This window comes from Podarcis muralis, chromosome 3 (genome assembly GCF_964188315.1).
Source record: "Podarcis muralis chromosome 3, rPodMur119.hap1.1, whole genome shotgun sequence".
In the NCBI taxonomy this organism is placed as follows: Eukaryota; Metazoa; Chordata; class Lepidosauria; order Squamata; family Lacertidae; genus Podarcis; species Podarcis muralis.
The window spans coordinates 21872506-21899975 of record NC_135657.1 but is presented as its reverse complement, the minus strand read 5'-3'; the positions used below and the strand labels follow the sequence as shown (position 1 = coordinate 21899975).

The following is a 27470-nucleotide window of genomic DNA, read 5'->3' as shown; positions in this document are numbered from 1 at the left end:
CAGCGACATGCAGCAGTGTGGTTACCAGTTCTGTGTTAGCCAGATAATGCTCCTGGCTAGATTACCACAATACCTTGTTATGCCTTTGCAAACAGCCCCAGACACTTCAGCTGGTTTTTAAAAAAAGGCTGCTAGAAATCTAACTGGGACTGGCCATTATGGACAGCCTATTATTCCAACATTTTCCCACCTTAATCCATTTCTGGGCCCACTTACACTTTGCTTTTTTTGAAAAAGAGGAAACGCACCATCAAAAAGAGGACACATATAGACATAACATTTAATACATAGAGTTGGAAGGGACCCCAGATGTTGTTGGACTACAACTCCCATCATCCCTGAGTTCTGGCCTTGCTAGCTAGGGGTGATGGGAGTTGTAGTCCAACAACATCTGGGGACCCACAGGTTGAGAACCGCTGAGTCCAATGCAGGAATATGCAGCTGTCCCATACAGGGATTGAACCTGCAACGTCGGCGTCATCAGCACCATGCTCTAACCCAGTGTTTCCCGACCGGGGCCCATATGGCCCCAAGTTATCCCAAGGGGGCCACACGTGAAAATAGCATAAATGGGGGGGGGGGCAGCACGAGGCTAGGTGGCCACAAAGGAAAGTGAGAAGTGAAGGGGGAAATATCTTTTTTTTTTTTAGTCCTGACTGGCTGGATATCCACTTGGCCAATCACAAGTGAGTAAGGGGGCGGCCCACCTGGGCCTAGCACTCCTTTTTTGCCACTTGCATTTTCCTGGAGCAGTCCTGGTTTGTCTCCGGCAGAAGATGGTGATTGCTGAGGCTCCCATTTTGACCATCAGAGCCCGCAATCCAGAACCCCCAGGTCAGGTAAGTGCGGTGGTGGGGTGGCAATGGATAGGGCTGGGAGAGCCAGAGCTGCTTCTTGCTGCCGCCAGTGCTGGGCCCGGTGGCAGCCTGGGCTTGACTCTGTAAGGTGCAGGGTGCAATCCACCCCAGCGCCCAGCGGATCAGAGCCTTCGGATGTTGCTGAGGGGCGCAGGGCCCGTCGGTAGCGTCAGGCCGGCTCTGCAAGGCGTGGGGTGAAATCCACCCCAGCGCCTAGCTGAGCAGTGTTGTCTGGTGCTGCTGACTTGCATCTAGTAAATAACTAAGTGTCTACTCAGAGGAAAGCCGCACTGAGTTCAGTGGGCCTTACTCCCAGGTAAGGGTGTGTGGGGCTATAGTCTTTTATCTAGGCAGCCAGGGCTCCTTCAGATCTTTTTGCACCAGGTCAGTGAGGACCACTTGCCTTTCAAAATTATCCCCTATATACAGAACTCCCTGTGTGCCTTTTTGACTGTATCTGTAGGTTTCCGCCTCTGTGTCAAATAACTGGGATCAAATAAGTGTTGTACTTTTGATAATACAGTGGTACCTCGAGTTAAGAACTTAATTCGTTCTGGAGGTCTGTTCTTAACCTGAAACTGTTCTTAACCTGAAGTACCACTTTAGCTAATGGGGCCTCCTGCTGCTGCCGTGCCACCGCCACACGATTTCTGTTCTCATCCTGAAGTAAAGTTCTTAACCCGAGGTACTACTTCCGGGTTAGCGGAGTCTGTAACCTGAAGCGTCTGTAACCCAAGGTACCACTGTACATGGAAGATGTACATTTCTAACCAGAAGTTGGATGGCCATCTGTCATAGATGCTTTAGCTGAGTTTCCTACATTGCAGGGGGTTGCACTAGAAAGATGACCTTTGAGGTCCCTTCCAGCTTTATGTGCCTATGATTCTATGTTTTTCTGCTTCAACAATATTTCATTGTGTTCCTATCATTTTATTTTGTATAAATTATAAAAAATATAAATAAAACATGTTCTGTTTACAAACAAAACATTTAAATAGCTACCTTTCTACCAGTAGGATGGGGGTGGGGGGCGTGGGCATAGCCAGGATTTTTGTTAGGGTGGCAGAAGCTCAGATTTGTATTGATTTATATTGATTTTTACTTATTGGGGGGCAGCTGCCCCCCTTGGCTACACCCATGGAGGGCACAGGAAGGAAACAAGGTTGGAAGAGGGCCATGGTCAGAAAAAGGTCAGGAAACACTACTCTAACCGGCTGAGCTATCCAGCTCCATTTGTATAGATATAAAACTTAAAAACAAATGCTATAATAATTATAGTGGAACCATAATAACGATAACACCAAGATTGCAGTTTCAATCCCCAGCTGCACATTCCTGCATTGCAGGGGGTTGGACTAGATGATCCACAGGATCCCTTCCAACTCTATGAGTCTCTGATTCTATCTCACCATAGTGATCAAGCGACCTGTCCCTGTTCAGTTCGCTTTCCAAGTGCTAGATGTTGACGGGCGACTTCAAGGCCGCTCCTGCTCTTTCCCCCTTTCCATTCTTTGACTTGAAACCAGGACTGGCTACAACACCCCCTCTCCGGATAGAGGACAGACTGCCCTTCCTATAGAGGACAGTCCTTTGTAAATCAGAACACCCACCCACCCAATCCTGATCTCAGTTGCTTCACCTCGAGGGCCGTAACACACACGTATATCCATCAGCAGCTCTGCTTTGGGAAGGTACCCATCCAGAATATCCATATGATCATTAATTAGCAGTACAATGTGGGAATTAGCCATGTTAGAGCTTGGGGAGCTTGTACTAAACACTGTGCAAAGGGAATATTTGGTTAAAAGATCTCTGGTAGCTGATCTAAGACCCAACCTGAGACTCTGAAGGGCTATCGACAGGATCACAGACAGTGGCGGACTTTGGGCTTTAAAATTTCAGTGGTACCCCTTGCGATGCCTAAATTTGATGCCCACCACCTCTTGTTTGTAATTTGCGGCACTGCCCAGCACCAGTCAGGCTCCCCTAAATTCAACTCTGTCACTGAGCCATAAAACAGTTTCTTATATCCACTAAGACAGGCTTCCCATGCTATTTAGAGGGATTGGGTTGTTGTAACAAATTCACCTAACCTGGGGATTTCTAAATCACAAATCCCATCAGCCAAGTAGGGGAGGACACGTTGCGCTCTTTGTTAACGACCCTTGTTAGATTGCGCCCCTGTGACAGATGAAAAGTTCTATTGGGGAAAAAAGGGTTGGGGAGACATGGGAGGTAGATGGATGTACCAAGTGACAGTTAATCGAAAAGGACAGAGTGTTTGTTTTGTTCTCAAACACTAGGCGCCATACTCACTGGGATCTTGTAATAGCTGTGCTGCGATTGAAACGCGGCGCCGTTCGCCATCAGAAATTCCCCGAAGTGTGCGGTTTCCAATTACGCTGCATGCAACATGACTGAGGCTCAGCTCAGCCATAACAGCATCAACCTGCAAAATACAGAAACAATTCAGGAAGAACCTGGGGTCTCAGATTGTCTACCCAGCAGCTCCAGCAACCTTTGAGCACACCATATATATATATGCTGTACAAAATGCAAGTCCTAATTCAGAATGATCACAAAATAAGCTTCCCGGATAGTCTTCGAAATAGAAATATACCATCGTACAACTCCATGTAGCTAATTCACTAAGCTATTATTTGAATTCACATTCAGATGGTCCAGATTTCAGGGACATAATTTTAAAGCAAGTTATGAGCCAAGATGGCCCAATTTGAATCTCTCCAGCAATTCACTAGGTGGCCCAGGTAGGTCATGTTTTCTCTCCGTTAGCCCCACCATTGTAAACAGGGGGCTATAACAATACTGACTTATCTTTCAGAGGTACTAAAAAGATTACCAAGAGAATGTCTGTTAAGTGCTTTAAATGTTCAGCTAAGCCATTCTGCTTTAAGCAATCTCAAGCACCATACAAATGCTAAGCATTATTATAATCATTCTTCACAACCAAAATATGCAGAATTCTTTTACGCACACTGGGACCAGCATGGATATTTTCTTGGCAGGGTTGCTCTTGGGGGGATCATTCCCAGGAAGTCTTCCAATGCCCCTGATTCAATGCTTTTCATTGTGCTACTCAACTTAATTTAGTCAGGATCTATAGTTTACTGACAGAGTGCATTCTCTGCAGGTAGAATAAAAGTAAAGGTAAAGGTACCCCTGACCGTTAGGTCCAGTCGTGGACAACTCTGGGATTGCGGCGCTCATCTTACTCTATAGGCCGAGGGAGTCGGCATTTGTCTGCAGCTTCCGGGTCATGTGGCCAGCATAACTAAGCTGCTTCTGGCGAGCCAGAGCAGTGCATGGAAACGCTGTTTACCTTCCCGCCGGAGCGGTACCTATTTATCTACTTGCACTTTGACGTGCTTTCGAACTGCTAGGTTAGCAGGAGCTGGGACCGAGCAACGGGAGCTCACCCCCGTCGTGGGGATTCGAACCACCGACCTCGAAATCTCTGTTCCTTCAGATGTTGTTGGATAAGCCTCATTGCTTTCCCTTACAGTTTCTTACTTTCTGCTTGTAGCCTTTCAGCCAGAAAGCCTCTGCCAGTTCATGCAGCGTACTCCTCATTCTCCACTTCTGACACCATGTAACGTTTCTGGGTCCAACAGCAGGCCCTCCTTCACTGGGGGGCTGGATGGTCTTTTGGGGGTGTTATGGTTGCAGATCCAGAATCACAGATCCTGCACTGATCTGGAAGTTGAATTAGTTTGCCTCCAAGGACCTCTATATCTCTAAAACACTATGATATCTTGTGAACTTAGTTTTTTTTTTGGGGGGGGGGTTAGTGGGGAAGCAGTTCCACTATGCCTTTTGAGGGAAAGGATTGAAACAGCCTAACCATAGGAGCCAACTCCTAGGGGCCGAGGTCCCTTCGGCCCCCCAAATAAAATATTTGAGGGAGCAGGCCCCCCCCCAAGTTGATGGGTATTGCCACTCAAATGGTGTGTGTTTGTGTGTGTGCTGTGTCATGTGATAGTTATGTGGGGTATTATAATTTATTTTGTTCAAGTTGGCTTAACTGTGAGAGGATCACAGTCTTGTCTTCAGTCTGCTAACTTTTCATAACATTATACTGCAGTACAGACCTTCTTTTTTATAAAGTTGCTGGAGTGCTCCTGGAGTGCTAGCAAGGCAGTGTAAGTCAAAGACTCTTCTATGGTGAGGTAGCTTAACAAGGTATCATTCTGAAAGAGAAGGGAAAATGCAGTCAATTTAGCCATGTGGTGATGACAACTGAGTAGAGTTCCTGTGTTGCAGGCAGAACAATCCCAGATAAGGCTGGGAAAGACCGAGACTCCTATAGAAATGCAAATACAAACCAACCTGGAGAACATAAGAAAAGCAGTCCTGAAACTGCTTTGGCTTCAGCTCCTGTCCATTGACATAAACTTGCCCAGAAAAGTTTGTCTTATGGCTCAGCCTTCCAGCAATGGCATCCAACAGAGTTGTTTTCCCCGATCCTAATGCAAATTGGAAAATTCAGTATAAGTATTGTTATGAATGGGGGCGGAGGGCAAACTAGCCCATAATTCCTGGATCTAGTAAAAGTTTGAATTAATCAAGGTTTGATTAAACTTTGCCAAACATGGAATGCCCCTGGATTTAGTTATGCTAACAAGCCAAAGCCAGCTCGGCAGATCTAGCTGGATAGACCATTAGCAGGAGACAAAGGCCTGTGATGGCCCATCAGAGGGCGAGGCTGCTGGGCAAGGGGGAGTGGGCCTGGGTACTAGTGGGCAGAGGCAAAAGGCCAAATTTAGGGAAGGATGTAGGTTGTGGGTTGGTCCTTGGGTTTGGTAAGTAGCAAGAAGGAACAGGAAGGGCAGAACCCCATGTGAGCTGGGGATGACAGGCTGGAACTAAGAGACACAGAAGATGACTTTCAGCCCCTGGGCATGAAGTTCCCCGCAAGCAAGGGCTGAAGGTGGATCTGGGTCCAGTGGTAGATCTCAAGGTGATTTCCCATTGATGGACAAGGCTTTATGGCTCCCAATTATTTAACAGCAGCAGCAACAAAACAACATCTCCTGCCCTAGGTTACACACCTGAAGCACAGAAACCAGATTTTTGCCCAGAAGGACTATGAGCTCTGTTCAGTTCCAGTACAATGGTACCTCGGGTTACAAATGCTTTGGGTTACAAACTCTGCTAACCTGGAAGTAGTACCTCTGGTTGAGGACTTTGCCCCAGGATTAGAACGGAAATTGTGCAGCGGTGGCAGCAGGAGGCCCCATTAGCGAAAGCGCACTTCAGGTTAAGAACGGTTTTGGGTTAAGAATGGACCTCCGGAATGAATTAAGTTCATAACCCAAGGTACCACTGTACTTAAAACAAATAACTGTGCTCATAATTCTTTAATTCTATATATTATGTCTTTAGCACTAGTTTCTGGTTGTGGGTTCTAGTAAGAAGCAAAGGAGCGCCTGTAAGCCTGAAGTCTTTCCACCCCCATTGTAGAAAAATAGCCAGGCACTTGCATCGCTACAGCTAAATTTGTATTAACCTGACTTCTATTAAATATGGTAGTAAGTGAAGTTGGCGCAGGAGTATACCAGATATCCTGAAACAACTTGTGCCATTGGATATGGGCTAAACATTCATCAAGACTGATTTATGCAGATCTTAAAGAAAATTTCCTCAAAATATAGTACCAATGGTACTTAACAAGATTTCATAAACGTATTTTAGGAATGCCTGATCAGGTTTTCAAGAGCGAAATCTCGTTCTCTACCTTCTTGGTAGTGACACCCTCCCTGTGGAACGCCCTCCCATCAGATGTCAAGGAAATACACAACTATCTGACTTTTAGAAGTTTTTAATGTTTGACACTTCATTGTGTTTTTAATATCCTGGCTGGGGAAGTGGCTGGGGAAACCCAGCCAGATGGGCAGGGTATAAATGAGAGATAGATAGATAGATAGATAGATAGATAGATAGATAGATAGATAGATGACAGATAGAGATAGATGATAGATAGATAGATAGATAGATAGATAGATAGATAGATAGATAGATAGATAGATAGATAGATGATAGATCGATGATAGATAGATAGATAGATAGATAGATAGATAGATAGATAGATGATAGATAGATAGATGACAGATAGAGATAGATGATAGATAGATAGATAGATAGATAGATAGATAGATAGATAGATAGATAGATAGATGATAGATCGATGATAGATAGATAGATAGATAGATAGATAGATAGATAGATAGATAGATGATAGATAGATGATAGATAGATAGATAGATAGATATAGATAGATAGATAGATAGATAGATGACAGATAGAGATAGATAGATAGATAGATAGATAGATAGATAGATGATAGATAGATAGATAGATGATAGATAGATAGATGATAGATAGATAGATAGATAGATAGATGATAGATAGATAGATAGATAGATAGATAGATAGATAGATAGATAGATGATAGATAGAGATAGATGATAGATAGATAGATAGATAGATAGATAGATAGATAGATAGATAGATGATAGATCGATGATAGATAGATAGATAGATAGATAGATAGATGATAGATAGATGATAGATAGATAGATAGATAGATAGATAGATAGATAGATAGATAGATGACAGATAGAGATAGATAGATAGATAGATAGATAGATAGATGATAGATAGATAGATAGATGATAGATAGATAGATGATAGATAGATAGATAGATAGATAGATGATAGATAGATAGATAGATAGATAGATAGATGATAGATAGATAGATAGATAGATAGATAGATAGATAGATAGATAGATGACAGATAGAGATAGATAGATAGATAGATAGATAGATAGATAGATGATAGATAGATAGATAGATAGATAGATAGATAGATAGATAGATAGATGATAGATATAGATAGATAGATAGTAGATAGATAGATAGATGATAGATAGATAGATAGATGATAGATAGATAGATAGATAGATAGATAGATAGATAGATGATAGATAGATAGATAGATAGATGATAGATAGATAGATAGATAGATGATAGATAGATAGATGATTGATAGATAGATAGATAGATGATAGATAGATAGATAGATAGATGATAGATAGATAGATAGATGATAGATAGATAGATAGATAGATAGATAGATAGATAGATAGATAGATGATAGATAGATGATAGATAGATAGATAGATAGATAGATAGATAGATGATAGATGATAGATAGATAGATAGATAGATAGATAGATAGATAGATAGATAGATGATAGATAGATGTTGTTGTTGTTGTTGTTGTTGTTACAGATGAGTGAGTGGCTGGAGAAGCCAGAGGGAGGGGAAGACAGCTGTGCAAGTCAGTGGAAAGTTTCAAGAGATTATCAAGGGAAATCTCTGAAAACAATAGCAAATTATATATCCTAAAATATATTACATGATCTAACTAAATTTATGGATTTGGGTAGGTTCCCCCTCCGTTAACATAGATAATTTGCAAACTTACAAGATGAATGGTCCCAACCCCAAAAGTGCAACTGTGCCACTGGTATGTGATACCCTGTTTGTATTTGAAATTGACCAGACCAGACTGAGGATTAGCGACCTTAAAGGTAGCATTCAAGGAGCTGGACACTGAGTTCAGTCCCTTACATAAGTTGTTGTCATATGAATGTGCCTAGTGCATTTTTATCGTGCCCGAGGAGCTCAGGACAGTATGCACTATACATTTAAAGCAGCATCATGCCGCTTTAAACAGTCACGGCTTCTCCCAAAGAATCCTGGGAACTGCAGTTTCTTAAAGGTGCTGAGAGTTGTTAGGAGACCCCAATTCCCCTCACAGTGCTGCAGTTCCCAGAGTTTCCTGGGAGGAGGGATGGTTAAGTAAATTTTGAAGTGTTTGCTGTAGTTAATGTAGAAAATCTGTGTTTGGTTAAAATGCAGCTGTACAGTGGTATCTTGGGTTACAGATGCTTCAGCTTACATACGCTTCAGGTTACAGACTCCACTAACCCAGAAATAGTGCTTCAGGTTTAGAACTTTGCTTCAGGATGAGAACAGAAATCTTGCTCCGGTGGCGCAGCGGCAGCAGGAGGCCCCATTAGCTAAAGTGGTGCTTCAGGTTAAGAACAGTTTCAGGTTAAGAATGGACCTCTGGAATGAATTAAGTACTTAACCCGAGGTACCGCTGTATATACTACTCACCAGAATTTCCTAAGATGCCCATGATCTGGCCACTTTCCGTATGAAATGACACATCTTTAAGAATCTGCCTGTTCCACTTCTTACGGTATGATCGAATATCCCACCAGGGCCCCACATGTTCCCTTTGAGGGAAAGGGAGAGAAATTCATGTGAAATGACTTTGGAAAGAAGTAAAATACAGTAGTGTTTTGAAAACAATCAAAGGATATCATTTTCATTCTAAAAATGAAATGTTATGTGGACAGAAACTTCCATAACCCTTTATGCTTTGTTTTGCAACTTGCATGAAAAATGCTCTTCCAAGATTTAATAGGTGAAGTTGGAAGAGGTGAAAAAGAAATGCATTTAAATTTCCCTGTATATCACTTTGGGAGCTTTCGTCCAACAAGCAATATTATCATTATTCATTCAATTGCATGCTTTCAAGAGAGACACATGTCGAAAAGGTTTCTGCAATGTTGAACCAAGAACTGTGCTGGAACATTCTGATCTGCATGTTATACTGGGAGGTATAGTTCAGGTAAAGTTCATACTGGAATACACAAAAACCAAATTTCTTAATCGGTCTTGCCATTTACTTACCTGACTGCATAAGAAACATTCAGGATACTGAGACTGTCGTGCGATATCGAAGTCATCTGCCTGCCTTCATCCTGTGAGCCTGGGTTATTCTTTGCCATCTCCGTCATGCAGACCCTAATAACCGGGAGGATTTTCCTAATGATCTCTCCGTCACTGGTAAGCCAGTTAAAACAAATTAAAAAGCAACTTCCCTGTAAACGTTCATAAGAAGCAGCTTCTCACTTTCTGTGACCCTGCTCTGTTGCTTCTCATTGTATAATAAAGATGTATGTTTCTGTAGCAGATGATAGGTCAACCATAATTATTATCTGATGAACCTTTACCCTTACTATAGCACAGTATTTCAGAAACAGGTGCGTTTTAGGCTATTCTGTGTTGCCTGTAAGGTGTGTTCCTGTGGTTCAGCACCTGGTTTACTTGGAGCCAGTAATTTGGCAGTCATAAAGGCACCCTGAACTACATCCCCACCTTGCTTTTGAGAAACCAATGCCAGGTCTTATTAAGCACAGCATACTTTTCTATGTGCTTCTTTCCAGTCTGCAGGGACCTCACCTGTTCTCCAGGAATTCTCAAGGATTAGAGACTCTGGGATTGCACCCATGAGATCTTTTAGTACCCTTGAGTGCAGCTCATCAGGCCCTGGAGATGTGAATTCATTTAAAGGAGCTAGGTGTTCCCTTACCACCTCTTTTCCTATCTTGGGCTGCAGCTCCCTCCTTGCATCATTTACAGTGGTACCTCGGGTGACAGACGCTTCAGGTTACAGAAGGTTACAGACTCCACTAACCCAGAAATAGTACCTTGGGTTAAGAACTTTGCTTCAGGATGAGAACAGAAATCACGTGGCGATGCCAGCAGGAGGCCCCATTAGCTAAAGTGGTAGCTCAGGTTAAGAACAGTTTCAGGTTAAGAATGGACCTCCAGAACGAATTAAGTTCTTAACCAGAGGTACCACTGTATTCTGTTATCACCAGGTTGGGCACTGCTTTCCTTTTGGGTAAAGACAGAGGCAAAGTTGGTGTTGAGCTGTTCCGCCTTTTTCTGTCACCCAATAGCATTTCTCCATCTCCACTCAAGGAACCTCATACTTGCTTGTTTTTTACCTCTTGCTTCACACATAGCCAAACAAACAAAAATTGTTTTTAACTTCTCTTGCAAGCCTGAGCTCATTCTCAGCTTCAGACCTTCTCCTTGAAACTGTTGGCTATGTGTCTATACTTTTCCTTTGTGATTTCTCCTTTCTTCCATTTCTTATACATGCCACTCTTACATCTCATATCATCTGTAATATTATGCAGCCATACCAGTTTCTTTTGGTGCCTCCTATTTTGTTTCTTGTTGGAATATTTCACATTTAAGAAACTCCCACCCATCTCTGACTGCCTTTGAGTATTTCTGACCATGGCGTCTCAACCAGTAGTTCCTTTAGCTCTTTGCAATCAGCCTTCTTAAAGTCCAGAATGAATGTCTGACTACACTCAATTTCCCCTTGCCTTTCTATAATGAAACCCAAGAGAATATGATCATCTCCTCCCAAGGTTCTCTGTGCTTTCACTATGTTGATCAGTTCTTCCCTTTTGGTGAAGACCAGGTCCAAGAGTAATGAGCCACTTCTTGCCTCTTCTACCTCCTGGGAAATGAATTTGTCAGCAAGGCAATGGAGGAATTTGTTGGGGCTTACATTCTTGGCAGAATCTGAAGAAGCGTGTATCTGAAGTGTGCATGCACACGAAAGCTCATACCAAGAACTAACTTAGTTGGTCTTTAAGGTGCTACTGGAAGGAATTTTTTTGTTTTGACTATGGCAGACCAACACGGCTACCTATCTGTAACTGGAACTATGGAAGGCACCACATTGAAATGGAAGTCCATCAAAGTGTGTATCTGAAGAAGTGTGCATGCACACGAAAGCTCATACCAAGAACTAACTTAGTTGGTCTTTAAGGTGCTACTGGAAGGAATTTTTTTGTTTTTATTCTTGGCAGAGTTTAAGTCCAATACATATCAGGGTAGTTGAAATCTCCTATTACTACTATCTCTCTCCTTCTTGAATGTTTGGTAATCTGCTGTATGAGGGCATCATCCAAGTTCTCAGTCTGGCTTAGAAGTCTATAGCAAGAAGGTCATTTCCCCTCTCCTACAATGTATACCCATATACTCTCAATCTGCCTTCTATGCTCCAAGTCATGGATCGCTTCACAAATGTACACATCCTTTACATATAATGCTACTCCTCCTCCCTTTCTGTTTGGTCTGTTCCTTTTGAACAGGTTATACCCCTCAATTTCTACATTACATTCATAAGTCTCATCTCACCTGGTTTTAGTAATGCCTGTTAGGCCATATTTATCATCCTTTATTAAGCACCCAAATTGTTCTTTCTTTTCCCCATACTCTGTGCATCAGTATAGAGACAACTGAAAGCATGAGACATTCCTTCATACACTGCTGTCTCTGAAGTGAGACACCTGCCACCACTAGACATCTCTTCCTTTCCTGGGGAGTGGCAGGAATTGTTCTGTGCACTGTGCCTTCCACTGCCATCTTGGTGTGTTCTGAGGTCCGCAGCTGCTGTTCTTGTTCTTCTGACCAAGGATCGGTGTCCGAGGTGAGGGCGTGGAATTGATTTTGCAGCTCCAGAGACACAGCATGGCTCCTGACAGTCCTGCTTTCTTGTGTAACGTTCCTCAGGGGTTCATCTCCTGCATTGGGTGATCTTCCTCCCTCCCTAGGGGCACCCTGCCTGCATCTCTGTTCCAGGACAATCCACTCTGGTCTAGTGAGAATTTCTTCATGTTGCCACAAATTGGTAGAGGGGCCTCACATTGCCGTACCTTCTCTTCCAGCAAGGCAAGCAGTTTGCATTTGTTGTAGGTGAAGTTTTGCATGTTCTCAGACAGGAGGACAAACATGGCACAGGTGTTGCAGGTCACTGCAGCTGCTCCCTCGCCATACATCATGCAAGAAGAAGAGAAGAGTTTGGATTTGATATCCTGCTTTATCAGTACCCTAAGGAGTCTCAAAGCGGCTAACATTCTCCTTTCCCTTCCTGCCCCACAACAAACACTCTGTGAGGTGAGTGGGGCTGAGAGACTTCAGAGAAGTGTGACTAGCCCAAGGTCACCCAGCAGCTGCATGTGGAGGAGCGGGGAAGCGAACCCGGTTCACCAGATTACGAGTCCACCGCTCCTAAGCACTACACCACACAGGCTCACAAAACCTGAGTGTCCTGGCATTTTCCAACTGGTGCCATATAATTCAACAACAATTGCACAGGCGCAGTCTCTTCCCCACCAGCTCCTGGGAGCTTTGCCAAGGAGGTAAAGTAACACTTTTATTGGGAACATAATGTACCTTGCAAGCTGCCAAATTTATGAATTTCAGGATTACTACAATAGTAGTAATGTTTTTAAATCACAAATCCAGTCATGTTTTTAAATCACAAATTAGGAACGTAAAAGGTGGGGCCTTCCTTTGCAGGTCATCCTGTCCCTGGCTCCCAACAGGTGCTTAGCCGAAAGGAGAAACCTCTGTAGTTTTTCAATGTATAATAAAAAAATATGTTTCTGTAGCAGGTGATAGGCAAACCATAATTATTATCTGATGAACCTTTACCCTTACTATAGCACAGTAGTAAGCACAGTATTTCAGAAGAGGGTGTGGTCCAGGTGTTTTAGGTTACTCTGGGTTACCTTCTTGGAGTGAGAGGAGAAAACACACAATCGGTTGAAAAGGAGGTGAGCAAAAGTTACTGCTGTGGAGAACGAAAGGATGGAAAACTTTCAACGGGAACCTGCCCTGGGGGAAGAGGAGACCGAGAAAGTGAGTGAAATTTAAGGTTGACACTTGGAGGGGAAGAAGTGTGCATGCACACGAAAGCTTATACCCAGAACAAACTTAGTTGGTCTCTAATGTGCTACTGGACAATTTGTTAATTTTTAAATTTATTTCGACTGCGTCAGACCAACACGGCTACCTACCTGAACTTGGAGGGGTGGCAGAGTGGAAGTGGTTTTAGTTTTTAAAACAAAAATCTGACTCATAAACGGAATAAAATTCAGAAATACAATGTACTAAAAAGTCATACTTGAATTGAAAGATTAAAAATTGAATTAGTGAATAGAACAGTGGTGAATGACCTGTAGGATACATTATTGTTTTAATTTGTTTATTATATTTCTATCCTGCAGTTCCTTCCAAAGGAGCCAAACAACCAGCAATATAACAGTAAAGAACAATTCCAATACACAAGCAGACTGGAAAATATCTCAACTGGGGTTGCCAGTTTCATGCTATGCCATTCATGATTTAAATGGTACAACCATAGCTGTGCGGCTTCTTAAGGCACATTGGGAATTCATTGTAAAGAGTGGAAAGCAAATGTATCCCTGAACACACCATGGGTACATATTAAAGAGCCAAAGACAACCATGAATTTGTGGATCATATCCCCAAATGGATCAAAATCCCCAGACACTGGTGTAGCTGCTATAACATCTTGGTTTGTTACACGAGACACGGCTTTAGCTGACGAATGTACACTTACTGTCCTTCCCTTCTTTGTTTTTAAAATAATTGGAAGCTTTATGCAAATAACATCTTGGTTATGATCTCTATACAGGTAAATAAGAGATTTCAAGACAGAATTTTTTGCTCGGAAGATGATAACAGCCTCTATTTCACATACAGTGGCAAATCAAATGTTCTAGAGGTCAGAGACCTCAGCTACCAGGTAAAGTGGGGAATTTATTTAAATTCATAGAGTGAGATAGAATGCTTGGTAATCATCTGCTTAAAATATTCGAGCCGAAATTTTAAAAAGCAATTTACGATTTTTTAAAAATCCTAATGAAAATTCATTTGCATTTTGGTTTGAATTCCCACTATAAACACATTTTTTTGTACACAGTTTTGACAAATGCACACATTTTTGCAAGCAATTTCCCTAATATAATGCATTTGTTAATGTAATCTTCATTAATATATTTCATTTTTATGCACACTTTCCCCCTAATTTATGCATTTTGTAAATACTGTTGGAGAACTAAAACACAAAATTCAGTTAAGTGTGAATTTCGAAGGATGGCTGTTCTTCAGTTTTCGTATTGTTTCAAAAAGTGTGGATTTGATGGCTACACCTTTAAATGTGGACTGAAATGAATTTCTCCTCCATCCCTATTTCAGGGTATAAATGGTTCTACTTCGAAAGGAAGGGAATGCTGGGTTAATGGGAGATTAAAATGTCAAGGGTAGGGTTTTAATTTTAATGCAAAACTACCAAGCCTGCATGGGACGCGGGTGGCGCTGTGGGTTAGACCACAGAGCTTAGGACTTGCCGATCAGAAGGTCGGTGGTTCGAATCCCCACGACTAGGTGAGCTCCCGTTGCTCAGTCCCTGCTCCTGCCAACCTAGCAGTTCGAAAGCACATCAAAATGCAAGTAGATAAATAGGTACCACTCCAGCGGGAAGGTAAACGGCATTTCCGTGCGCTGCTCTGGTTCGCCAGAAGTGGCTCAGTCATGCTGGCCACATGACCCGGAAGCTGTACGCCGGCTCCCTCGGCCAGTAAAGCGAGATGAACGCCACAACCCCAGAGTCGGTCACGACTGGACCTAATGGTCAGGGGTCCCTTTACTTTTACCTTTACCAAACCTGCACTTCCCAAAGAAATATGCAGACCAAACTATGGATCTCCTTCAAAATACACATTTCTCTGAATTTTGTAATGCAGTTCTCCAGCCAAAGAATATGTTAAAAAATAATAATGCATATTTTAGTAGATGTGAACACATTCAAAATTGAATGCATCTAGGAATATATTTATTACAGGGGAAACTGCTTACAAAAATTCCTATACTAGGCAAAATTGCATAACAATATGTGTGTGTGGATAAATGTCCATGAAAATTCATACAAATTTTCATGAAGACTTTTATAATTCACATTTTTTAAATGTTTGCAGGAATAGGGCACACCAAATTTAAGACTGGAAAAATAAGAAATGGAAAGAAACTGAAATTGCCAGATTTCTTCATAACCAAGCGTGGTCTGTGATATGAACTCAGTGTATTTCTCTTAGACCTCTTAACAGTCAATATGTGTCTACTCCGAAGTAATCTCCATTGAATTAAATTAAACAGAACTTATTCCCCAGTAAATTTGCAGTCAAAGATATTCAGGCTTACAGTAGCTCTAGTAATGTTAAAACATAGGCCCACTAACTTCAATGGATCTGCTAAGAGTAGAATGTAGTTCAGCACAACCTAAAGACTTTTAAATGTACTTGAATGCATTTCTCTTATGTCTTTTAACAAATTGGTATTAATTATATATCTTTTAACATATTGGTATTGGCTATGTTAGGACCCGGGTGGCGCTGTGGGTAAAAGCCTCAGCACCTAGGGCTTGCCGATCGAAAGGTCGGCGGTTCGGATCCCCACGGCGGGGTGCGCTCCCGTTGTTCGGTCCCAGCGCCTGCCAACCTAGCAGTTCGAAAGCACCCCCAGGTGCAAGTAGATAAATAGGGACCGCTTACTGGCGGGAAGGTAAACGGCGTTTCCGTGTGCGGCTCTGGCTCGCCAGAGCAGCGATGTCACGTTGGCCACGTGACCCGGAAGTGTCTGTGGACAGCTCTGGCTCCCGGCCTATAGAGTGAGATGAGCGCACAACCCTAGAGTCTGGCAAGACTGGCCCGTACGGGCAGGGGTACCTTTACCTTATTGGCTATGTTCACTACTCATTACTCTACATTACAAAGCAGATACTTAACAAATCTCTCTAGGCAGCTTACTGGAGAAAGAAACTGGCCTGATGATTTTAGCATTGTCTGTTTCTGCAGAATCCAATCTTGAGACCATAAAACACAGGACTGGGAGGGACCTTAAAAAACCCTTTTAGCCTAAGCTGAAATGCATTACACTACTAAATGAATGGATTGTGTTTTTAAAAGGGGGGGGGTGTTAATATATGCCGGTGCTCTTGCAAACATGCTGGACGGTAGAAGCAGGCTTATTTCTTAGTAACAATTGTATTATATCTCCGGAAAGAGCTAGAGACTTACACTGCAATCTTGAGCATCAGAAGTAAGTCTTATTGCATTCAATAGAACTTACAGCTAGATAAGAGTGCATCCTTGCTTTTTAATAAAATTAAGGTTAAGCATTTAGCATGATGGATATTTCTTTGGCTGCAGTCCTGACCATCACACCTGAAATTTCACCTGGAAAAGCACTGAGTTGGGATTTGAATTTAGATATTGGTGGATTAAAATACTGTCCAATAGACCTCCACAGCTCTAGACTTGTTAGAAATTACAGTGAATACCCCCTTATTTTATCTGAAGCATTATTACTCTACTTTTCAGCTGATAAAGCCTTCTAGAGCAATTGACAAATCATCATCATCAAACGTCAGGCATTTCTACTTAACAAAAACACCATTCATCTTTCATAGGTTAATTTGGCCTCACAGATCCCCTGGTATGAGAAACTAGCGGAGCTGAAAATTCCTTGGAAGTGTGGCCTAGACTCCGATTCCCATGTGTCAGCTATACAAAATATGAGTTTTAAAGTCAAAAGTGGGCGGATGCTGGCTCTCATAGAGAGCTCTGGTAAGAATTAAATCCCTTTTTAATCTGCTCAGTCTCAGCATTTGTTTGCTATATTTTCAAAGACAATAAAACAAGGGTGGCCCTACTATCGAGCAGAGTGAGGCAGCTACCTCAGATGGAGGACAGACAGCCCTTTAAGGCAGCCTGGGGTCTTCAAGTTCAGTGGAAAACACTTCCCATTACCACTGTCAAAGTAAGATTCAGCTGTCGCCAGTCTAACTACCTTCTGTACAAATAATTTAGATTTGAACAGATCAGAAAATGTGGGTGAAATTCACATGGCTGTCTGGTTACATCTAGTGAATCCCCTAGATTCATATATGCTTTGGGGTGAAGAACCTGAAGCAACTGTTCTCCCATAGCTACTTAACATCTGGACCTGTTATATTTGCAGCTTGCGGAAAGACGTCTTTGTTTGACGTGATTACCTGCAGGGACCACGGAGGCAAAATTACGTCAGGTGAAATCTTGATAAATGGAAAACCCTGCACTCGCCAGCTGGCAAAGAAATGCATTGCCCACGTACGGCGAGACGACAGACTGCTACCCAACCTGACAGTCAGAGAAACACTATTGTTCATTGCAAAATTGCGTCTCCCCAAGATGTTTTCAGATTCACAAAGAGAAAAAAGGGTAATTAGAATGAAAATTAAGTTGTCAAGAATGTATTTAATAACATTAGCTAAGTGGCTGTATGAGTTGTTTGGATAAAGAAAAGCTAATCTGAATGTGATTATTCATCTTCTTTTCTTCAATCAGTGATAGAGCATGTTTTACCTAATATCTCCTCTTTGTGGATGGCTTGCAATTTTACTTTGTTTTGTGCTCTTTGATGGAAAAATATGAATTGGCACATTGTCATGCCAAGTGCTTGTCTAACTCTGGAGAGGCATAGATGGGAAAAGAAATGCCTTGATAGAAAAGTCGATTCTTTAAAATGCAAATGGCTACTGACTGTGTGGGGTAGAGGGCAGGATCGGCCCTAGCAATGTTGGTGCCTGAGGCAAAAACTCCAAGCTTGCTTCCACACTACAGTCCTTCAGCACCGCAGTCATTGCTTCTCAGTTACCTGGAAACAAAGGGCTACATACAATGTAGTGTCAAGGTGAACACTCTGTTAGTGCAAGGATTTATCCCCGTGCAACGTAGCATTCTCTCCTGTGCCCCCCAATCTGTTCTGGAGTTCCCTCCAACCTTCTCCAGAAGATTTGGGGACTCTGCAGGACACATACAGGAGAGCAGAGAGGAAATCCCATTGCACCCTTGTGCTAGTGCAACTAATCAGTCCAATACTGCCCCAAATTACAAGCAGAAGGAGAGCACTACTGGATCAGACTAAAAGCCCATCTAGTTCAGTTTCCTGTTTCCCAGAGTGGTCAAGCAGATCCTTCTGAGAACTCTGTAAGCAGGACATGATGGAGATAGTATTCAGGAGGCATCTTTCCGAAATTAAAACAGTGTTTCAGCACAGGACTTTATATAAACCACAAGCAGCTCGCTAGGTGATTGCTAGCTACTATGCTAGCTTCCCAGGAGGTGGGTCGCTCTTGCTTACTGGAAGGGAGAGGCAAGGTAGTGGAAAAGTCAGTGCAGTGCAAACACACTGGTAGGAATGCTGGATTTAGTTATCACGGTGCATTTGCACTGCGTCAACCCCCATACCCTTTCTCGGCAAGCCACTCCTGAGTATAGCATTGTATTCTACAGCCAGGGCTTTTTTTCAGCTGGAACTCAGTTCCGGCACCTCTCAGCTGGGCACTGTAACCATTATAAAAGAACAAGGGAGGTGTTCATAGTGAGTTCCAGCACCACTTTTGCCAGAAAAATAGCCCTGTCTATGTACAGCAATGCCCGTTCTATGGACAAGATCCTTCTATAACAGGCACCCCCAAACTCGGCCCTCCAGATGTTTTGGGACTACAATTCCCATCATCCCTGACCCTGTTAGCTAGGGATGATGGGAGTTGTAGTCCCAAAACATCTGGAGGGCCGAGTTTGGGGGTGCCTGTTCTATGATGTTTATTTGCAAATGGCATTCCACAGTACTGCTATGAACACTGTCCTCTCATTCATTCTTCAGGTAGAAGACGTTATAGCAGAACTGAGATTGCGGCAATGTGCGGACACAATAGTAGGGAACGAATACATCCGTGGTGTTTCTGGCGGGGAGAGAAGACGAGTGAGCATTGGGGTCCAACTGTTATGGAATCCTGGTACGAATGTCCAAAAGCATCTCTGCTGTGCTTCCTTCCCAGGGCTGTGGTTTGGGTGCTGAATAAAGGAGGGTGCTGACATAGCCATGGGTGAATATGGGTGGCTACCTACCCACAATGTTCTCTTTTAACTTTCAAGTGTATGACGCACATAAGGAACTGGTTGTCTGTAGCATCTGGCCACATGGTGAAGTACATTTTACCGTGTCTTTGTTACTCTGCATTTTCAGATACCTGCAGGGGCAAGGGAAATATGAGTAGCTCTACAAATGGTCTTTGATTTTCAAGTGGGCACATCATAAAGTTGTTTGTGGCCAGAAATATCTGTTCACCAATGTTTTATCCAGGCAACTGAAAGGAGTGTATTTGTTTAACTCCCAGTGGGGTGAGGGCCTAGGCAGTGGTGGAGCTTCATGCTCCCGCACCGGGGGATGGAGAGCAGGTGGGGGCAGGGCTGGTGCACGTCCCGGGGGCAGGGCGCACTGCCTGCGGGGGCGTGGTGACCAGCACGGGCAGGGGGCGTGGCAGCGATGGCACCCCACCGGGATCGTGCTGGTGGTGGTGGTGCACTCCCCCCGCACTCCTCTTCCTCCGCCATTTGGCCTAGGAGGTATGCGCCCATGCCCTGGCTGAATGTGGGATCAGGGTGCATAGCACCACAAGAAAATAATGCTTTACAGCCATGACCATTTTCTTAGGTTTAAATTATGTTTGCGCAGAAGAGAGCAAGCTTCCCTCTTCAAGGCCACCAAGCTATGTAAGAACATATTTAGGATGAAGGTGAAAGCTACCAACCTAATCAGATACAGAATTAACTTTCCTTCTCTTTGGCAGGAATCTTGATACTCAATGATCCCACAGCTGGACTGGACAGCTTTACCGCCCACAACCTAGTAATACTGCTGTCTAGGCTAGCAAGAGGAAATAGATTAGTTCTTCTGTCAGTTCACCAGCCAAGATCGGATATCTTCCAGCTTTTTGATTTGGTTCTCTTGATGACATCTGGACTCACAGTCTACTCTGGTGCCGCCCAAGACATGGTCCAATACTTCACACAAATGGGATATCCTTGTCCAACATACAGCAATCCTGCAGATTTCTACGGTTGGTATAATAAGTGCTTCTGGGAGAGTTATGATTTGTTTAAACTGAAGGTTTGCAGATAGCCAGCGATGATCAGATTATGTCGTCTGATTAGGAGCTAATGCCTAGAAAACTCTCCCCTCAACCTTTGGAAGTGGTAATGGGAAAGGCAGAAAAACAACACCAAAGTTTGATTTGGGGGAAGCCCTGGTGCCAGCAATAGGCCAGATCGGGTATTGGCCAAGGACCCCAGAAGAAAGGCCCTCAGTGTCCCAAAGCAGTTGTGCTGCTATTCACTGCCCTCTCTCTCAACTGGCCCCCGCAAGATGCTTTTCAGTGGCAGGCGGCTGTACCATTTGAATGGAAGCCAAGCTCAGTTCTCATCTGCTGTGTTCACCTGCCATTTTAAGTTACCCTGGTGTAGTTGTTAAGAGCGGTAGTCTCGTAATCTGGGGAACCGGGTTCGCGTCTCCGCTCCTCCACATGCAGCTGCTGGGTGACCTTGGGCCAGTCACACTTCTTTGAAGTCTCTCAGCCCCACTCACCTCACAGAGTGTTTGTTGTGGGGGAGGAAGGGAAAGGAGAATGTTAGCCGCTTTGAGACTCCTTAAAGGGAGTGAAAGGCGGGATATCAAATCCAAACTCTTCTTCTTCTTCTTCTTCTTTTCCAATATCTATATTCCAGGTAGATCTATAGACTTATAGTTCCCCTGTGCCACCACAAGCAGGATTTGGCCTGCCCTGGTTGGGGGGCAGAGGGCTGGGAAGGTGGAGGCCCATAGCTGGCATCATACAAAAGACCCCCTGAAGTTTGACACCAGACCAGTTTGGAAGACAGAGATAGATAGCGACAGAAGGACAAGTTGGATAAAAGGGAGGCAGTTATGCAATGCAACAATCACTCTCTTAGAGCAGGCATAGGCAAACTCCAGCCCTCCAGATGTTTGGGACTACAATTCCCATCATCCCTAGCTAACAGGACCAGTGGTCAGGGATGATGGGAATTGTAGTCCCAGGGATGATGGGAATAGATGATGGGGATAGTCCCATCTGGAGGGCCGAGGTTTGCTTATGCCTGTCTTAGAGAAACTTGAATTAGGGTTAACAGTGGTGCTCTCGCCCAATAATCTGCTTGCTTAGTTATAGAGAAAACAAATACCACATCTTAAAGAAGGATTAGAGTAAACTACTAGTAGACCACATAGTGCCTTGAAGAAGTTGTGGATTCCAATCCCCATCATCCTTACTTGTCCTATATTGGCTGAGGCTGATGGGAGCTGTAGTCTATAGCATCAGCTAATGAACTACATTGGCTACCACTGGACTAAACTTTACCAAGAATTTCATGATGGCCTCTTCAAGGGTGGAACAGACTACAAGAGAAGCTGGCAGCCTCTCCTTTGTCAGAGTTTACTAAAAGAGTAAAGACAAACAATCAGTTCTTTAAATACATTATTAGTAGCAGGAGAGCAGCTAGGGAGGCTGTTAGACCCTTGGATGACAAGGCAGTCTAATGTATGCTAAAGGAGGACGAGGAGATTGTAGAGAAGCTGGATGAATTATCTGCATCAGTCTCCACAGCAGAAGGGAGTAAGCTTCCGAATACCAGGTGTTGGAAATCACAGGAGCAGAGAAAGCTCTTGAGCTCAGGTCCCACTTGCAGGCTTCCCATAGATATCTGGGTGGCAACTGTGAGAACAGGATTTGATGGACCACTGGCTTGATCCAGCAGGATCTTAGTGTTTCTGGATGGTCACCTATCAGGGATGCCATTATCAGTGGGCACTTCATTAGACACATGAAGTACAATCCTAAATGACAGGCAGGGAATTTAAACAGAATTGGACGATAGGATTCAATTACCTCTGAAAAGATAAGTGTAAATTCAGATACGAAACTGAAAACGCTGAACAGCATGTGTGGGTTATATGATCTTACTCAGGATCCTGTCTTACAGTTGATTTGATCAGCATCGAGAGGCAGAGTGAAGAAAAGGAGATGGAAAGCAGGCAAAGGGCTCGCTCACTTGCTGCCATGTTTCATGAAAACATTAAAAACGTGGATGACCGCTTATGGAAAAGCAAACCAAGAGACAACATGGTCACTGTATCTGCACAGAGGTAAAAACAAGAGCCGTAAAGAGCTTTGATGGCGGTATATCAAGGCAGTATATAAAGAAATTGGTTTCGGAATAATCCCATCTCCCATTTCCGTCCATTTTTGACAGCTCTACTATGTTCAGTTTGGAGGAGAAAATTACTGTGAACTCTCATTCGGCCGATCAGTTGCCAGGATGGTTACAGCAGTTCACTGTTTTGCTAAGGTAATGTTGTTTCAAGCCCCAGTAAGATTGCAAATATCAGACTGGATTATTATTATTATTATTATTATTATTATTATTATTATTATTATTAATTCAACTTATACACTGCCCTATACCCGGAGGTCTCAGGGCGGTTCACAACAAGACCACAACATATAAAATCAAACCAAAAGCAATAACCCAATAGCCACCCCCCAAAAAGCCACATTCTAAAAGGGTGTTGGGTGTCAATAAGATCAACCAAAGGCCTGGTTAAAAACGAACACTTTTGCCTGGCGCCTAAAGGTGTATAATCAAGGCACCACGCGAACTTCCCTGGGGAGAGCATTCCATAGATGGGGAGCCACTGCAGAGAAGGCCCTTACCTATTTAATTCCTGCACTATATCAGTATCAGACATGACCATCTAACATGGTTAATGTACACTTCCTCCAAGATTGATGGCATTGTCAGTTATGGATATGGATGAATGGTCCTCACCTTGTGTCCCAGGGCCAAGATCATAGGGATCTGGTTGGTTGCAGTAGCTAGAAATACAGGTGGAATCTATTTAGGTCCAAAAGCACAAACCTAACCTATTAATCATGCTGTCAGACAGCAGAGTCCTCCCCAAGGCATCTAAGGTGGGCATCATTCATTGTGGTAGCCATAGATATGTTCTCCATCCTGAAGTGAGGAGATAATTTAGGCTCAGAGTTGATAGTGCTATTTCTTTTTGTAGCCGCCAGATCTCCAATGATTTCCGAGATCTCTCAGCATTGCTGATCCGTGGATTTGAGGCTCTTCTAATGTCATTGCTAATGGGATTCCTATATTATGGTCATGAGAAAAGTCTGTCTATTCCGGATGTATCGGGACTTCTGTTTATGCTAGGAGCTCTGATTCCTTACCTTGTGGTTGTTGAAACTGTAACAAAATGTAAGTTTTACAGCGTTTTAGATGAGTTGGTTTTTTTTAGGTTTTAAATTTTTTTAAAAGACGTTTGAAAAAGAAGTTTTTTAAGAGGTTTTAAAAATTCAGAAAGCAATAGCAATGTTAAAAAAATAAAAATAAAAATGGCACCCTGCTATTCTAACAAGAAACACAATGGTTTATTTCTGCTACAGGCCATTCTGAAAAAGCTGTGCTGTATCAGGATTTTGAAGATGGGCTGTATCCTGTGAGCCCATATTTCTCCGCCAAGGTAATTGGCTTCTGTTGTAGCAAGATGGCTTCCAATCCCCTCTCATCTCTTGGAAATGCTTCTGGGACATAGGGAGCCATGGACCACCATTTGAGAAGCACTGAACTATTAACTCTAGGAAAGATGATGATTAATTGTAGAATGAAAGCCAGTAATGGGTTGATGTTGTGCTGTAAGGACAGTGTTCTGTTCTGTTCTGTTTTGTTTTGTTTTGTTAATGTTTTGTTAGTGTCCCAAAGAAGAGTCCCAAAATGCAATCAGCTGTGCTGATCCATATAACTAAATACATAAATGCAACCCCCTCCTGCCCCCGCCGTTTGAAAGAGCAGCAGTATGTAGGATAATACCCAATTAATTAGGATCAGGGGACAGTCACAGAAAAAGGTGCATATAGAATCAATTCACATTGTAAAACACTTTGAGCTTTAACAAATGATCTTTAGCCAGCTGAAATGCAGCTTTTAAACAGTCTTGCAATATATGTGTTACCAGTGCTATTTTTCTAGAAAAAGAGGTGCCGGAACTCACCATGAACACCTCCCTTGTTCTCTTATAATGGCAATGGCACCCACCTGTGAGGTGTTCCGGCAAGTTCTGGCTGAAAAAAGCCTGGTGTGTTACCTTTTAAGGCGCAAGCAGGAACCTCAGCAAAGAAAAGAAGTACCTAGCCCTCACTTAATTTTTTTTCTCTGTCTCTAATTTCTCCTTTGCTGATCTGTTCAAAAAAAAAAAAAGGAAACAACAGCAGTCTCTTGACCAGCTCTTACACTTGCCACATGGAAAATCCACCCATTATCCTGGCACTACCCTGGCAGATGATGGCAGTTCTCCTGATCTGAAAAAAGTAAAATGCCAGGACCTCTCTTCCATGTGTTCCCCCTCCACTGTCCCATCAAAATCCAGCATTAGAAAGTTAGAGAAACAATAGCCCATTTATGTCACTTTTTTTTTGGCCTCAGATATGGAATAAATTGGTGGGCGTTCCCCTCAAGGTCAATGGTGTTTCCTTTCTCAAACAGGTTTTAGGAGAACTTCCAGAACAGTTCTTCCTAATGATAGTTTATGGGGTTCCTACCTACTGGCTAGCAAACCTCCGTCCGGAACCGGAATGTTTCTTCCTTATGCTGCTGCTGCTTATGCTAGTCACTTTCAGCGCCCGGACCATGGCGATGTGGATGTCTGCAATGCTGCCAACATTTCATATCTCGGCCTTCGTTGCCAATATTCTGTACACAATGTTTTTGATGAGCGGAGGCTTCTTCATAAGCTTGGAAAACCTATGGACAGGTAAGCTGGAAACACCAGGGACCCGACAAGCAGAAAGCTACATGCACAGAAGAAGACAAAGCAATGGAATGGCATATTTCACGGGTGGAAAACCATTTAAGCATTTATACGTCTTTCTGTAGATATCTGAAGGCAGGCCTGTATCAGGAAGCTTTCTGGTGTTCCATTGTCTTTTATATTCTGTTGGCAGCCACCCAGAGTGACTGGGGCAAAAGATGGATGGGGTACAAGTAATAAATTATTATTATTCCCTTCTGGACAACTTTCTGGGGGTCACATGCTAGCATACCCATCAACTGCACCGAAAAAACCGGGACATCCTGTTTTTTCTGCGAGAGCACGGTAGCCATTTTGGGCACCACGCTCTTGTGCAATTTCGGGCAAAGTTCTTGTTTCTTTGGGTCCATGATCTGTGTTGAATTAGGCTCCCTTTGCTTCCCTCTTTTTCCAGTTCCAACTTGGATTTCCAAAGTATCTTTCGTCAGGTGGAGTTTTGAAGGAGTAATGCAAGTTCAATTTAGAGGACGCACTTACCCGATGACTTTTGGCAATATCACCTATCCAGTTCCTGGAAAACTAGTAAGTCACTTCTTTCTAGGTAACATTTCTCATGAATTTTGTTGTTGTTGTTGTTTAGTCGTTAGTCGTGTCCGACTCTTCGTGACCCCATGGACCAGAGCACGCCAGGCACCTCTGTCCTCCACTACCTCCCACAGTTTGGTCAAACTCATGCTGGTAACCTCGAAAACACTATCCAACCATCTCGTCCTCTGTCGCCCCCTTCTCCTTGTGCCCTCCATCTTTCCCAGCATCAGTGTCTTCTCCAGGGAGTCTTCTCTTCTCATGAGGTGGCCAAAGTACTAGAGCCTCAGCTTCATGATCTGTCCTTCCAGTGAGCACTCAGGACTGATTTCCTTAAGAATGGACGCGTTTGATCTTCTTGCAGTCCATGGGACTCTCAAGAGTCTTCTCCAGCACCATAATTCAAAAGCATCAATTCTTCGGCGATCAGCCTTCTTTATGGTCCAGCTCTCACTTCCATACATCACTACTGGGAAAACCATGGCTTTAACTATACGGACCTTTGTTGGCAAGGTGACGTCTCTACTTCTCAAGATGCTGTCTAGGCCTGTCATTGCCCTTCTCCCAAGAAGCAGGCGTCTTTTAATTTCGTGGCTGCTGTCACCATCTGCAGTGATCATGAAGCCCAAGAAAGTAAAATCTCTCACTGCCTCCATTTCTTCCCCTTCTATTTGCCAGGAGGTGATGGGACCAGTGGCCATGATCTTCTTTTTTTTTGTCAAAAGGAGAATGGGTTTGCTTCTTTCCTGGAATGTATATGGAAGAAAATTTAAAACAGGACGAGGCAGCATTTAATTCAGTAGTGATTGTGGTCTATTGAGACTGGTAGGGCGTAAGGCAGGAGGCCAACAGTGGATGGCGCCAGAGCAAAGGCAACTAATTCTACTTTTCTCCACATCCTCCTCCCTGCTGAGTTCTACAAGTACCAAAGAGCAAAGGTGTTTATACCAACTTATACCAACTCAGACCATTGATCCATCTAGCTCAGTATTGTCTATGCTGCCTCATAGAAGCTCTCCAAGATTTTCGACCGGGGACAAATCTGGAGACTGGAACTGAGATCTTCTATATGCAAAGCAGATGCTCTACCATTGAGCTGTAATACAGACATACTCCTCACAGAACAAATAAAGGCTTCATCTTCAGATCTACTGTTTCGCTTGCATGCACATTTAGATATTTAATTAATTGATTGAGACCCACTTATGAGTAAACAATTACAATTTATTTAACTGGAATTCAAACTGATTGATTTAATTGGAATTTGATTGACTTACAGGTACTCCAGTCTCTGGATTTAGACCTCCAGCCCCACTACGCAATTTACCTCATCTTGGTCAGTATTTCCACCACCTTCTTGGTTTTATACTACTTATCTCTCCGGTTCATCAAGCAGAAATCAAACCAGGACTGGCAATAATAACATGACATCATTGATCACGGTGGCAGGAGTCAAAGCAGAAGAGAGAGCGTTCACACGGGTCCATATTAAATGCCAGATCTAACTCTTGCAATAAAGGCAACACTTAAAATGGTCCACAAA

The 27470-nt window shown here is 43.1% G+C and overlaps 2 protein-coding genes across 9 annotated transcripts in view; one reads left to right on the top strand and one right to left on the bottom strand.

Annotated features, from left to right (window-relative positions):
* ABCG5 (ATP binding cassette subfamily G member 5) overlaps window positions 1–9781 on the bottom strand; it is a 17784-nt gene extending 8003 nt beyond the window's left edge. The window contains exons 1-5 of the mRNA XM_028724807.2: window positions 9647–9781; window positions 9065–9186; window positions 5205–5341; window positions 4967–5065; window positions 3174–3306 (exon numbers count right to left, since the gene is read on the bottom strand). Of these exons, the coding sequence (XP_028580640.2) occupies window positions 3174–3306; window positions 4967–5065; window positions 5205–5341; window positions 9065–9186; window positions 9647–9753 (598 nt within the window). The 5' untranslated portion in view covers window positions 9754–9781. The remainder of the gene's footprint in view (window positions 1–3173; window positions 3307–4966; window positions 5066–5204; window positions 5342–9064; window positions 9187–9646) is intronic.
* ABCG8 (ATP binding cassette subfamily G member 8) lies at window positions 660–27470 on the top strand. Of its 8 annotated transcripts, none has more exons than XM_077925529.1 (14): window positions 660–839; window positions 13315–13468; window positions 14268–14378; window positions 17100–17256; window positions 17651–17889; window positions 19337–19469; window positions 20304–20573; window positions 22510–22672; window positions 22780–22875; window positions 23597–23793; window positions 23982–24058; window positions 25078–25345; window positions 25797–25924; window positions 27207–27470. In XM_077925529.1, exons 2-14 carry the CDS (start codon window positions 13418–13420, stop codon window positions 27345–27347), a joined length of 2031 nt encoding a protein of 676 aa, XP_077781655.1. In that variant the 5' UTR covers window positions 660–839; window positions 13315–13417; the 3' UTR covers window positions 27348–27470. The 8 variants fall into 8 exon arrangements, with proteins under 8 accessions (XP_077781655.1, XP_077781657.1, XP_077781660.1 ...); XM_077925531.1 differs by lacking the exon at window positions 13315–13468 and adding an exon at window positions 9660–9802; XM_028724809.2 differs by lacking the exon at window positions 660–839 and adding an exon at window positions 9193–9802.